The sequence below is a fragment of the Eptatretus burgeri genome, chromosome 4 (assembly GCF_056783735.1).
Source record: "Eptatretus burgeri isolate ZD-2024b chromosome 4, Ebu_testis_v1, whole genome shotgun sequence".
In the NCBI taxonomy this organism is placed as follows: Eukaryota; Metazoa; Chordata; class Myxini; order Myxiniformes; family Myxinidae; genus Eptatretus; species Eptatretus burgeri.
In genome coordinates, this window is record NC_140964.1 from 7,803,584 (window position 1) to 7,817,548 (window position 13,965).

Genomic DNA, 13,965 nt, shown 5'->3' on the forward strand with positions numbered 1-13,965 from the left:
TGGGGTTCAGCAATCGGTTCATGTCCGTCCGTCCTTCTGTCTGTCTACAAACGTTGGTTTGTGATCAAGGAACAACTTATCGAAATTGAATGTTGCATTTTGAACATGAATTGGAAAAGATAATTTCTCTCTGAATTTGTCCTGATCGTGCGTGCACAAAGAGGAGTGATTTTTTTTTTACTCTGTCTGCCTGTCTGGCAGTCAAACAAAATTGAAAATCATTCGAAACAGGGAACCTCCTGTTTTTGAGGATGTCATAAAGGACACAAACAAAAGGCACGGATAACTAATGTAATGTGTTAGATCGTGTGATGCAACACACACTGTGTCAATGGTTGTAAACTTTGGAATTAATTTGCTTATTTATGCAACTTTTACAATTTTTATTTAAATTTAATTAAACCAGCCTGGTGTTGGCGCAGTGGTTAGGGCAGTGGCTTGGGATCCAAAAGGTCCTGAGTTCAAGCCCCGTTGGGCCACTGAATTAATACACCAGGGGGTTAACTCAGCCTGTCATCCTTCCGAGGTCGGCGAAATGAGTACCAGTATACTGGGCCGGTGTATACCCCGGTTAAAATAGGTGTACCATATCCCTGTGTCGTAAGAGGCGACCAGGGTTGCGTCAGGAAGGGCATCCGGCGTAAAACGTGCCAAATCACGATGCGGATCATACGGATGATCCGCTGTGGCGACCCTGAAAGGGAGCAGCCAAAAGAAGAAGAAGAAGAAGAAGAAGATTTAAATTTAATTAAACCATTTGTATTATTCCATCAGTATCATTTGTATTATTGTACAACAGCAGGAACCTCTGAGAATGAAATCCGCCCAGCAAAAATTTTCCAAAGATAGGTGTGAATATAAGGTGGCACACATGAAATTGAAATTGAGACAGTAACAGATCCAGCCCAAACAAGGATATACAACTGTTGCTCACTACCAGAGTGTACAAGGTACACTTGTTACTCACGATCAGAGTATACACCTGTTTATCACGATCAGAGTATACACCTGTTTATCATGATCAGAGTATACACCTGTTTATCATGATCAGAGTATACACCTGTTTATCATGATCAGAGTATACACCTGTTTATCATGATCAGAGTATACACCTGTTTATCACGATCAGAGTATACACCTGTTCATCACGATCAGAGTATACACCTGTTCATCACGATCAGAGTATACACCTGTTCATCACGATCAGAGTATACACCTGTTTATCACGATCAGAGTATACACCTGTTGCTCACTATCAGGGTGTACAGGGTACACCTGTTTATCACGATCAGGGTGTACAGTGTACACCTGTTTATCACGATCAGAGTATACACCTGTTTATCATGATCAGAGTATACACCTGTTTATCATGATCAGAGTATACACCTGTTTATCATGATCAGAGTATACACCTGTTTATCATGATCAGAGTATACACCTGTTTATCACGATCAGAGTATACACCTGTTTATCACGATCAGAGTATACACCTGTTCATCACGATCAGAGTATACACCTGTTTATCACGATCAGAGTATACACCTGTTTATCACGATCAGAGTATACACCTGTTTATCACGATCAGAGTATACACCTGTTTATCACGATCAGAGTATACACCTGTTTATCACGATCAGAGTATACACCTGTTTATCACGATCAGAGTATACACCTGTTTATCACGATCAGAGTATACACCTGTTTATCACGATCAGAGTATACACCTGTTCATCACGATCAGAGTATACACCTGTTTATCACGATCAGAGTATACACCTGTTGCTCACTATCAGGGTGTACAGGGTACACCTGTTTATCACGATCAGGGTGTACAGTGTACACCTGTTTATCACGATCAGAGTATACACCTGTTCATCACGATCAGAGTATACACCTGTTGCTCACTATCAGGGTGTACAGGGTACACCTGTTTATCACGATCAGGGTGTACAGTGTACACCTGTTTATCACGATCAGAGTATACACCTGTTCAATGAGTGAACAAAATAACTCTCTTTAAAACATGAATTTTTGGTTTGTATTTTCATGATCAAGCTTTCTCTTGCTGCCTTCCGATTGTAATCTCAAACCAACATTTGCCATTTGAAGTCGGCGATGGGACGAAGTGAAGTTTGTGCAGGAGATGGAATTCTGATGATAATCTTCTCAAGTTAATTTGGACAATCATTATTTGTAACAGATACATGAATGTGGTCATACCTGGCACCCAGTCATTTGCCATTCCACTTGGCCAAATTGTTACAACACTCGAGGATCTCGTGGCACGTGTAAACACATTAGTGTGGACGTCTTGTTTAAAATCCTGTAAAATGCAGTGAGAATGTGTTCACAGTGGAAACCTATTACAGTCTGTACAAGGAATACTAGTCTTGGTAAAGGTTAACGATGATACTAGTCTGTTCAAGGATAACAAGCCTTGGTCAAGGGTAACGATGACACTAGTCTGTTCAAGGAATACAAGCCTTGGTAAAGGTTAACGATGATACTCGTCTGTTCAAGGAATACAAACCTTGGTAAAGGTTAACGATGATACTCGTCTGTTCAAGGAATATAAGCCTTGGTAAAGGTTAACGATGATACTCGTCTGTTCAAGGAATATAAGCCTTGGTAAAGGTTAACGATGATACTAGTCTGTTCAAGGAATACAAACCTTGGTAAAGGTTAACGATGATACTAATCTGTTCAAGGAATACAAACCTTGGTAAAGGTTAACGATGATACTCGTCTGTTCAAGGAATATAAGCCTTGGTAAAGGTTAACGATGATACTCGTCTGTTCAAGGAATATAAGCCTTGGTAAAGGTTAACCATGATACTCGTCTGTTCAAGGAATACAAGCCTTGGTAAAGGTTAATGATTGAACGAGTATGTACAAGGAATACATGTCCTAGTAAAGGTTAACGATGATACTAATCTGTTCAAGGAAAATTGAAACTTGGCACATGACAAGTACTCCCCATGGCAAATAAGTTTTTTTTTTTTGATGATGTCACAGGTGGCTTCGTTATGACATCATAATTGCACACGTCAAACGCTTTATCCGATTGGTATGAAAATTTGTCAGGGTCATCTTGGGGGCTAAGTTGTTTGGGTGGGGAGTTGATGACGTCATCGGGCACATGGTTCGGCAGCGACATTATTTTTAACATAAAAACCTTCAAAAATCTTCTCCGAAACGGCTGAACAGATCGAGGCGAAATTTTACAGGGATGATCACCTGTCCATGAGGAACAAAAAGTTCTCCTCCTCTGATGTCATAGGTCACATGGTTTGGCAGCTTTGATTTTTTTGAAGAATAAACCTTTAAATATCCTCTTACAGAAAGGCTTCACAGACCAAGGGGAATCTTAACCCACATGTTCCCCAAGCCTTGGGGATACCAGGGTCTTCATGAATAATGAATGTCACATGGTGTGGCAGCCATATTGGATTGAAAGAAAATCTTTAAAAAATTTATTTCTCTTGCAGCACTTCGTCAATTGATGTGAAACGTCACAATTGTGATCCGGTAGTCGTGGGGAATATACGTTTTAAATTTCAATATTTTGAATCCGGGTTCAGGGATTTAAATCAAACTTGCTGCACATATGTATAATGATGTAATAATGTGCGCGGAGGCATACCTGGCGACGTCACGACTTCAAAGAGCGCCCTTCTCGTTTTTACACGATAGTTTTTACATGATGCGTTGACAGGTGCAGCTGGTCACATCACTGTTCACATTACACTGCAACAATGTCCTGCACAGGAAATGATAGTGATGAATAAGTTACTTGATACTTTGATTGTGCAAAGTTCATTTATATTCCTTTCATCCTGTAATGAGTTATAAATGAAAATGTCATACCAAGCATATCTCCATAATGAAGGTTGCTGAACTTGCTGATTTGCACTACGTTAGTCCGACAAGAACCAGACTCATTGGCATAATGGTTAGAGCATCCGCTCTGAGTCTGGGAGGTCGGTGGTTCAATCCCCGTCCGAGTCATCACAAAGACTTTAAAAATGGTACGTGCTGCTTCCTTGGTTGCCGCTGAACATTTAAAATGTTGGGAGCAGGGACAAACAATGCTGGGAAGACAAAGGCAAACAACCCAGTTTAACCCTTGCCAAGAAACTGCTTCGGCAGCAACAACACGATGTAAAGAGTATTGTTTCTCGAATCAAATCGGTGCGAAAAGTATTTTTGAAACACTTTATAGCTTTTCAGATGTGAAGTTCAATAAGAACAGTTTTGTGCTCAGTTGATCTATTTATCGTAGTGGTAAGTTTTGGTGTTTTGTTTCATCGGTTTCTGGTTTTGCTCAATGAGTTGTGATATCTATCAAGAAAAACAAATCCACATTGAACGATCACCCCTGCCCTAATGATCCACCATTCATCATCACCATCATGTTTTGTCATCATCAATGGCATCGAACCTCTACACAAGGACAATGACATCACATTCACAAGCCACTGGCAGGACCAACTTGATCACGAACACGTTACAATACGCATCATTGGTGCAGTGTTCTTCATTTTCACTCGTTACACTTGACTAATTTATCATCTCCAGACAATTATATGCCTAGCGTTGGCTTAATGGTTGGGGCGGCGGGCTTTGGATCCGAGGGTCCTGAGTTCAAATCCCACTCAGCTGTTGAATTAATACCAGGTGGGGTTAACTCAGCCTGTCATCCTTCCGAGGTCGGCAAAATGAGTGCCAACATGCTGGTATACTGTGTCGGAGTGGCGACCCATCCAGGATTGTGCCCAATGGCCAAGGAGACTGCTTAAGCAGCACCAACGCTCTGCACAGAGTATGGTCCCAATCTCCTCTCTCTCCTCTCTCTCCTCACACAATTGGAAGAGCTGGCAGTTGTACACTCACTCTTAGCAACCCAACCATGCTTGAAAATATGATGAGCATTTTACGTCAAATACTTCCGATTAACTGTGATCTCAGCCAAACGATGGAGGTTTTCTGCTTTAAGCGCACATGGTTTTTTTTTTTTGTTGTGTTTTGTTTTGTTTCTTTTTGTTACAATGTACCCTGTCATGCTGAACATGCGTGCAGATGACACACTCGATGGGGATCTCCAGCCTCAGCATAGTTGTCTCCAGAAGCTGCTACCAGCTTTCAACATTTCCTCATTGGCCGCATGAGCAGGCGATACATCAACGTCTGTTTTAACCAATTTTGCAGGTTTTGGGAAACATTGAAGTCTGTCCACTTTTGAAATCTGCTTCAAATAACGAATTATATTTTGCATTGAGTTGTGGACGCTGAAGTACAGCGTCGTAGTTACGAACCGCGTACAGCCGTACACCTATGCTACATGTCCTAGCCAAGCGCATTGCTTGCTACTCACAACAGTGCGACTGGTACCTGTATGCATACAGCACGAGCATTTGTTGTTCAATTCATGCGACAGGAAAAAATCAGTTGTTCTCCGAGTTGACAGGCAAACCCGGCTTGGCTCGGAAAGGCAATTTGCCGAGTTAGAGTTCGGGAACTCGATTCGAGTTATAGCAATCACCTCCGTTATTATATACAGCATTCAAAAATGGTCGAGTTTTAATCCCCTTTGGCCCCCCATGAATGATATGACGTTTATTCAGTGCGGCTCATGGTAAAAGCTGAATCCACTTCACAGCTTTCCCTGGTGACAAAGCAGGAAATGTTGCTCACCGAGCTTCTTCAACCCAATGCTGTGAAAACATCCTCTTAATCATTTTCAAACTCTTCTTTGAGATGTGTTCTTGAGGTTCCTGAACATTTTTCTTGTGATGATGTGGGTATCTGCTGTACTTCCCAGGCACAGAGGAATCACCAGAGCCATTGCCCATTCCACATCTCTTGGTGGGGTATGACAGGGACTGTCTCATGGTTTCTCCCTTCGTGCTTTCATTTTGGGAGAAGCTTTTACTCGAGCCGTTTGTGGCACCTCGCGACATCGCCTACGTGGTCGTGTGTCCTGATAACGACGCCCTGCTTCAGGGTGCACGGACCTTCTTTCGCGATCTCGGCACTGTCTATGAGGTAGAACACAATGTGGCGTGCATGCTTGTTTTTGCATCGTATTACAAAATTGTGAGTTGTGGGTTATTCTGGAAACTGTACTTAGCTTCCAAGCTTTTCTCCCTTTGCTCATTTTAGAATTGCCGGCTGGGCCTGCATCGGCCGATCACAAAGATCTTCCGTGAGGGAATCTTACGGGTGGGACGCAGTACGGCCCTCAAGGTATCCGATCAGCCGGTGGACGATTGGTTTTCACAACCCAGGCCAGGTGTCGATGAGGAGGCACTCAGGAAACTGCGACTTTTTGCACAAGTGTGCCGGCATCGCTTGGGTAAGGCTTTGAGCACTACATAGATACACACATATATGTATATATATATATATATATTTATATATATATATATATATATATATATTTAATTATGTGTACAAAGTCGAGGCTCATGGAAGCGAGGTGACGGAGGATAGAAGGCAATGCACTGACTGTGGGGTTATCAGGCAACACGTGGACGTTTTCAGCATTTATTTTAAACCTTGTGGCATATCATCAGGTTGCACTCATTTGGGTGAACTTTCCACGATGACAATGCAAATGCTTGATGACCAATGCCTCACCACAAGATGCAGTATCCCAGCGTTTAGCGGATGCATATGAGCGCTCCATAAAAGATGGAGTCACCCGATGCATGCGGGAATGAGAGAGAGAGAGAGAGAGAGAGAGAGAGAGAGAGAGAGAGAGAGAGAGAGAGAGAGATACAGAGAGAGTGAGATACAGAGAGAGAGAGAGAGAGAGAGAGAGAGAGAGAGAGAGAGAGAGAGAGAGAGAGAGAGAGAGAGAGAGAGAGAGAAAGAGAGAGAAAGAGAGAGAAAGAGAGAGAAAGAGAGAGAAAGAGAGAGAAAGAGAGAGAAAGAGAGAGAAAGAGAGAGAAAGAGAGAGAAAGAGAGAGAAAGAGAGAAAGAGAGAAAGAGAGAAAGAGAGAAAGATTTTTTTATGAAAGCTTTCCCAGGCAGAGTGATTATTGGATGCAGAGGCAACGTAAGACCAATCCTTTTGCGAAAGGGCACATTGCAGTCCCAACATGTCAGCCTGAGCAAATAAGCAAACTCTCGGGTGCTGTTGTAGCTTTCAAACAACAGCCGGAGAGATTTGTAGTGGTGCAGTCACATTATCAGAGGAGCCAAGTGAGTGGAGCAGGAATTGCAGATGCCAGTACCAGGTTCAGGAAGGAGGATGCACCATTTCTTAATCTATGGGATGTTCACTGATTGTGTCAGACCCGTCGACTAGCAGAATAACTGGGCTGCAGTGCTGTGGATGGTTGTTGCGATGCCATCTCCCAGCCAATTGTCACTGTGGCAGTTAAAATTGTCACAGATGAGAATTTGAGGGTTAGGAAGAGTGACTTTTTGTTGGTCCATGTTATTCGAAAGACAGGTGTACTGTATATCATATGCAGTCCTCATCACTACATGGGCAGTACATCACAGAGATTATCAGGTGGTTGCAGAAAGGAATGTGCAGTCAGAGGTTTTCCAAGGGTTTTGAGGGGTTGGCAAGTAACGCGGGCAGTCATGGATGGAGCTCTTTACATAAACAGAAATCCTGCCACTGTGGAGGGTATCTCACATGAAGTGACATCAATGTGAACAGCTTGGGAGAGAGACGGAAGAGTCAGGGATATCCTGTGAGACGAATGTATCCGTTACATACATAGTCCGGAGTAGCATCGGTTAGTTACCTGGATGGAGAGTCTACTTGTCTGACAAATGGAACATGTTTTTATATTCTGGATAATCTCCTCGTGTCACCCTGTCATTCTGGAAGGATCATCAAATTACCCATCAATCTATTTGTGTAGCCACTGGAAGAACTTCGGTTCACTAACCTTCACGGCTTCTGCAGTAGCCACGACCTGTCCTAAGCGCACCACTTATCAAAGTTGGCATCCAAAGCCAGGCATAATTAGGGCCTACTTCATTATTTGAGGTCATTCCTGGAAAAAAATAAGAATTACTTACAGCATGCAAAGCCTTTTTCTATCACTCAATGGAGTACTGCTCTCCCCTATAGGCTGGTACCTCAGCATAATATCCGTCTCTCCTGGATTGTGTAGAATTTAAAGCTCTCAATATTACTGGAATCTCTCGCCATGAGGCCAAAGGACAAGACCTGTTGCTCTCACATCGCAGGCAGGTTTGTCGCCTCTGTTTTTCTTGCCATTTCTCCAGCCTTGCTCCCTCTACTTTTTCAGCCCTCCAACCCTCTCCAGGTCCTCCAGGATGCACGTGTTCTTCCACTAGCTCCCAAAATTCAAGCTTACTGCAGACCTCCATTCAATCATTATTTTCTCCTGTTTGTGGTACCTTTATTGAGGCTGTTACTCCCACTAATTTCTTCCAGGGCTTCAAATCGGTGGCTCACCACCATCTAATGTCATCCCCCATCCCCACCCACAATCTTTTGTACCCCCATTACCTCCCTCCCACACCCTCAGCCCAAACCTTCAACGGGTACTGTGTTTCCGCTCTTCCTTCTCTCATTCATACCTTTGCTTGTTCCATCTGCATGTTGCACTCCTGGCGACTGGCCCACTTTCACTGCATTGCTTTTTCTCCTGTGTCACCTCTCTCTTCCATTAGCCTTTATTTTGTTCCAAAAAAAAGTCAGGTAAAGCGAAGGGTGGGGAGAAAATTTGGACCGAGACAGATAGTGATGATTAAATTAGAAGAGTCAAGAGAGCGAAAGAAACATTTAAAGTCTTGGTGAGCAGTGAAATGGATTTTTGTGTTGACAAAAATAAAAACAAATGAACATTTGTTTTTAAACCTGTCATTCATAGTTTGTTTGTCCCATTAAGCTGCTGTCACTGAATCTCATGCACTGACAATGACTTGCCTTCTTACTGGCAGGACCACATTTGGCCAAGCAGCAGTTGGACAGCAATCTACTCGTTTCACCACCACCTCAACGCGGCGGGGCACAGTCCGGGGGCAGTGCCCCATCCGCGGACACTGCCGCCAGCATGACCTGCCACACCGGGGGGACTTCTGCCTTTCCTGGAGGTCTAGGAGGGTCTCAAGCCAATTCCGGGGTGTTAGGTTTGGGGGTAGCTGGAGCACCACCCACATCAGGAGTGAGTTTTTCATTCTTCCTGCACGCGTGCCGTTTGATGATTTGTTCATTGTTCATGCATGGTGTGCTTCAACCAACATGACTTTGTGCCTTGTGCCAAGAGAGTCAGAATGGACACCGGTTTTCTGGTGTTCTCCCTCGTCATCTTTCTCCTGCTCACACATGCTCTATTGTTATGATTTATAGATATTTGATGCAGTTACTTTAATTTGTTTGTGTCTTTCATGTTTAGCCTTGTTTGTTTCTCAGGAGCACAATGAATACCTGCTCATACCCCAGTTCAACGCATTCTTTCTCTCAGTTGCTCTCTCGATCCCAACATTGGATAAAGATGATTTTGGTGCTGAACCCTTCTTGTATCACTCACCACTCAAGTCTGATGTTTTGTAATGCCTCCAGCTTTGTGTGCTTTAGAGTTGATGCTTCCAGCATCATAACTCTCTCTCTCTCTCTCTCTCTCTCTCTCTCTCTCTAATAATACATTTTCACAAGAGATGCACATTCACTATATACTTGTAATTGGTATCCTTTTTTTTCATGCAAATAACCCATGGGTGACACGTGACATTAGTTCCAAAAATCTTAACTGCGGGTTATGCGGTATTTCACCACGCGGAATGTGACGTAACCACAGGGGGCCGAGTGAAATTCTCAAGGACATACAAAAATGGGCATTTATTTATTTATTTATTTATTCATTCATTTGCAAATTTAATTGTAATATCTTTAATTACAGTTCTTTCACATGTTTTACCGACACACACGTGTATCGAATTGCAAAGCGATTTAAGGTTCCTCTAAATCGTCATCCACGGAGGCCACAAAGTCCTCGAGCGCTTGCCAAGCCAGTCGCTCCTTCGTGATGGTTTTGAACGGAGTGCTTGCTTGAGTGATTAAGCCACTTGGTGAGCGCTCTGCAAGAGACTTGGTAACTGAACACACCCCGAACATTGTGCGGCAGGGACGTGTAATGGTATGGAGGATTTTGTGGAAGGATGTAAAATTCAACAGCCTGCAGGGTATTTATACATTTGTAAAGGATGAGCAGCGTGGTTTGCGGTCGCATCGGTCCCAGAAACCACGCTAGTTTTTAACACGTCGATATAGTAAGCTTTGATTATTACAACAACCCTTTCTCAAGATATTAATTTTAATGTCAATTGATTATTTACCCCAGTTATATTAGAAAAAAGGCCGTGTCGGCTGCTGGAAACATGGAGATCGTGTATCTCTCGGTCTGTCGAGAGGAAAGCTGGCTTGCGGGGGTATACCTGTGTGTGGGTTATATGTGCCTGAAATTTTCCTCGAGCACTTTTTCCCCAGGTGCAGGGTATACCAGGGATTGGGTTATTTGCGTGAAACTATGCTACTAACTGGTGGAATTTATCTCAACAAGGCTAAGCAGCAGCTGTTGTCTGATTGCGGTGGTAAAATGTGCACCTGAGGGGTGGTACTTTGTTGGGGTCGCATCCCCTTGTTCTTCACTCCCGTACTGCTGATGTGCTGCTGTGTTTTTGGTAATAAAAATAACTCCAAACAAGAATGGTGATGAAGTATTTTGCAACTTGACACAGAGTCCAAGTCCATTCTGTTAACACCACGTACCATGCTGTCATTCTTTCCAAACCCACAGTCTTCTGGCCTGAGTGCTATGACATCTCAAGGCATGCTTGGAAACCTGCCGTCCTCCCACCAGCCATCCTCAGTTTTGCAAAACCAGGGACCAGCACCATCCCAAAGCATTCTTGGAGTTGGGTCACATAGCTCCATGTCACAGGGATCAAGTGGTGGTGCTGGATCTCAGAATGATGGTGATGGAGCACCTGGCAACCAAAGCACTTCGTTACAAGATGCACAGGAGAGGTACTTGATTGCATTATCACTTGTGAACCACTCCCAGGATAATATCTCAATGGCCAAACCTTTGCAATGCAGATCCATAATTGTACAATTGGATATTTCCTTAATCCCAATGGCAGCACGGAGCGTGAGCGCATTGGCATTCCCACTGAAGGAGACTCACTCGAAGCACCAGTTCCCCCAGCCATCATGGTGTACTTGGTGGACCCGTTTTCATACGATGAAGATATGGAGCCGAGAGTGTCCTCGCCCGTGTGGACTTTAGGCCTGCTTCGATGCTACTTGGACATGGCCAAGCACCTGCCGGATAACATTCGTAGTGCCACGTATGTCCAGGTTTGTATTGACGTTCAAGGAGCACGTTGAGGATGCATTTCTGTTTCACGCACAGCTGGCAAGTAGCATGATTGCTAACAGGTTCACAAAAACTGAGCAAGTGAAGTCTGTGTTCTCCACCTTCCCCCTTACCCTGCCTCATTCACATCCCCATGTTCTTAACAATATTGTGTGGGTCTGTTATAATACGTTACCGGTTGTGAACATTTCTGAGTGCATTGTACCTTTCCTGCAGGTCATCCCTTGCCGGAGCGTGTTGCAACCGTCCTGTGCTGAAAACCACCCCGCGTACCTACAGCAGTTGAAGGCACTCGCGTTCAGCGTGTACACCCAGTGTCGCCGGCCAGTGCCACATCCTGTCTCCATCCGCACACTCACCGGCTTTGGGCCCACTGCTGCCATGGAGGCCATTCTTGTTGACCCTGAGGTTTGTCTACTCTCTCTCTCTAAAGTGAAGGGCTCAATTTTCAAGGAACTAATCAAAAAGGTCATAATTGCGATGTTGTATGATGACCGTTGCATCAAACTGTACTTCATAAAATCAGGACTTTATACAATTGATTGGTTTAACCATGCGTTCGTCACGAGCCTTTGAGGCTCATAAGTCTGCAACTAATCGATGCCATCCATTTCTCTTGTGATGGAGATGTGCTTGGTTTAAAGCGAGTTTTAATCCCATTTAGAACTCCATCAATGACAGAGAAGAAAGCCGTGGTATTGGAGGAGGAGTTTTCATTTGAAGTACGGTATTCCGAGACCTTTGTTTGAGCAAGTGATGTAGTGGAATGGAACATGGCTGTTTTGAATGTCAGGTATTTAGCAAGTGTTTGAGATTGATTGTATTTCCTCTCTAATTAGTGAAATGTTATTTTGAAAGAATGCAAATGAGCAATGAACCAGGCAGAGCACTTGCCAGTTTTTAGGGAATCAAGTCGGTTTTGAGAGTATTTGTATTTGAGGGCCTGGTTATCATGTGTTTAGGATCATCATGGAGGTGTAAATCAAATTATTTCTTCCCAAAACGGAAGTGATAAATGAGGGGTGACAAACCATTTTAAAATCGATACCAGTCACCGGATCAATATTGTGGGATCTAAGGAGCTCCAGACCGTGACCCTGGGTGGGACGAACAATGTGTTGCTGCAAATTCATCGTACCCACTGATCAGAGAAACATTTGTGAAAGTGGATCGTGGATGTAACAATTCCGTCCAATTAATATCTTTCCAGGATAAAATAAATAATTAATAATATAACTTCCCTCACAAGGAACTTCGATGCAGGAGCTGGGCATGAGAGGCCCATCAAGTGATTGCCAACCTATGGTTGTTTGTTCGTGCTCCACCTTCTTTAAACCTTGAGCGTCGAGCAAGGAAACAGCACGTACCATTATTGAAGTGTTTGACACGACTTGGCCGGGGTTCGAACCACCACCGTCCCAGAGTGAGTGGACCCTCCAACCATTATACCACCGAGTCTGGTTAAGGATTGATTTGAACAGTTTACAGAAAATCTGTGAAATCATCAAGAAAGAAAGCGTGTGAAATTGAGGCCCTGTGTACGATTGATCGATTTTAATTCATCGGTGAACCGACAGGAACGCAAAGGTGTGTTCAGAAGATGAATAGTAGTCACCGAGTCAATGTGAGTCGAGTTGAAAGAGTCCGTTTGGACCCACACGCACTACCTGCACCTCCTCCATGCTCTCTTTGGCACGGATAGAAGTGATAACCTTGCAGAGTTAAACCTGTTTCCCTTGATTAACTTTGTCTCACTGGATGGATTTAATCTGTCTCATTGGCTGTGACCTGGCGAGACGACAATATCCGTGTCACCAATTTGCCCATGAAAAGCAAGAGCCTTGCCGGTGCTGTGTGAATGTGTTAAATCGAGCCACTTGGATGTGTGAAAGAAGGCTGTGATGAAGCCGTTACGTGCGGTTCAACGATGACGGTTGCACATATATACATTGCAAAATGGTTACAAGGGTTCCTTGGATGTCAGTAATGGTGGAATGATCAAGGCACTTTGTCACATGACGGTCCCCTGGAACAGTTGGAATGACATTGTTTGAAGGTGGAAAGCTCATCAAACACAACACAGAACGAGGGCCATTGTTTTCTATTTTTGCCACAGTGGCAAGCGTGCAAATTATCGAGTATCTTTCAGGTGTTTAAACAGTAAATAGATGGCGTTATAAATAGCTACAAAATCTATTGCATCTTGTGCAAAGAGAATATAAAATGGCAGCACCGTCTCCCTTCTTTTCACAATGTGCCAAAAATAACATCAATCCAGGGAACGATTACAAGAAGAGACAGGAAGGAGGCATGAGTAAAATTAAATGGTGAGGGCAGGAAATATCATAACTGTAGAAGAACAGCAAACTAGAACACAACCTCGTTATAAGTGAGGTGGTCACTGTATATATATATATATATATATATATGTATATATATATATATATATATATATATGTATATGTATATATATGTATATGTATATATATGTATATGTATATGTATATATATGTATATGTATATGTATATATATGTATATGTATATGTATATATATGTATATGTATATGTATATATATATATATATATATATAT

General features: G+C 43.1%; 1 protein-coding gene across 4 annotated transcripts in view; it reads left to right on the forward strand.

Annotated features, from left to right (window-relative positions):
* Positions 1 to 13,965, forward strand: part of LOC147027425 (mediator of RNA polymerase II transcription subunit 13-like) — a 197,126-nt gene that overhangs the window by 147,933 nt on the left and 35,228 nt on the right. For all 4 annotated transcript variants that reach the window (XM_085876794.1, XM_085876795.1, XM_085876796.1 and 1 more), the window contains 6 exons: positions 5,822 to 6,045; positions 6,163 to 6,355; positions 8,935 to 9,158; positions 10,791 to 11,020; positions 11,137 to 11,353; positions 11,589 to 11,780. In XM_085876794.1, the coding sequence (XP_085732920.1) occupies positions 5,822 to 6,045; positions 6,163 to 6,355; positions 8,935 to 9,158; positions 10,791 to 11,020; positions 11,137 to 11,353; positions 11,589 to 11,780 (1,280 nt within the window). The remainder of the gene's footprint in view (positions 1 to 5,821; positions 6,046 to 6,162; positions 6,356 to 8,934; positions 9,159 to 10,790; positions 11,021 to 11,136; positions 11,354 to 11,588; positions 11,781 to 13,965) is intronic.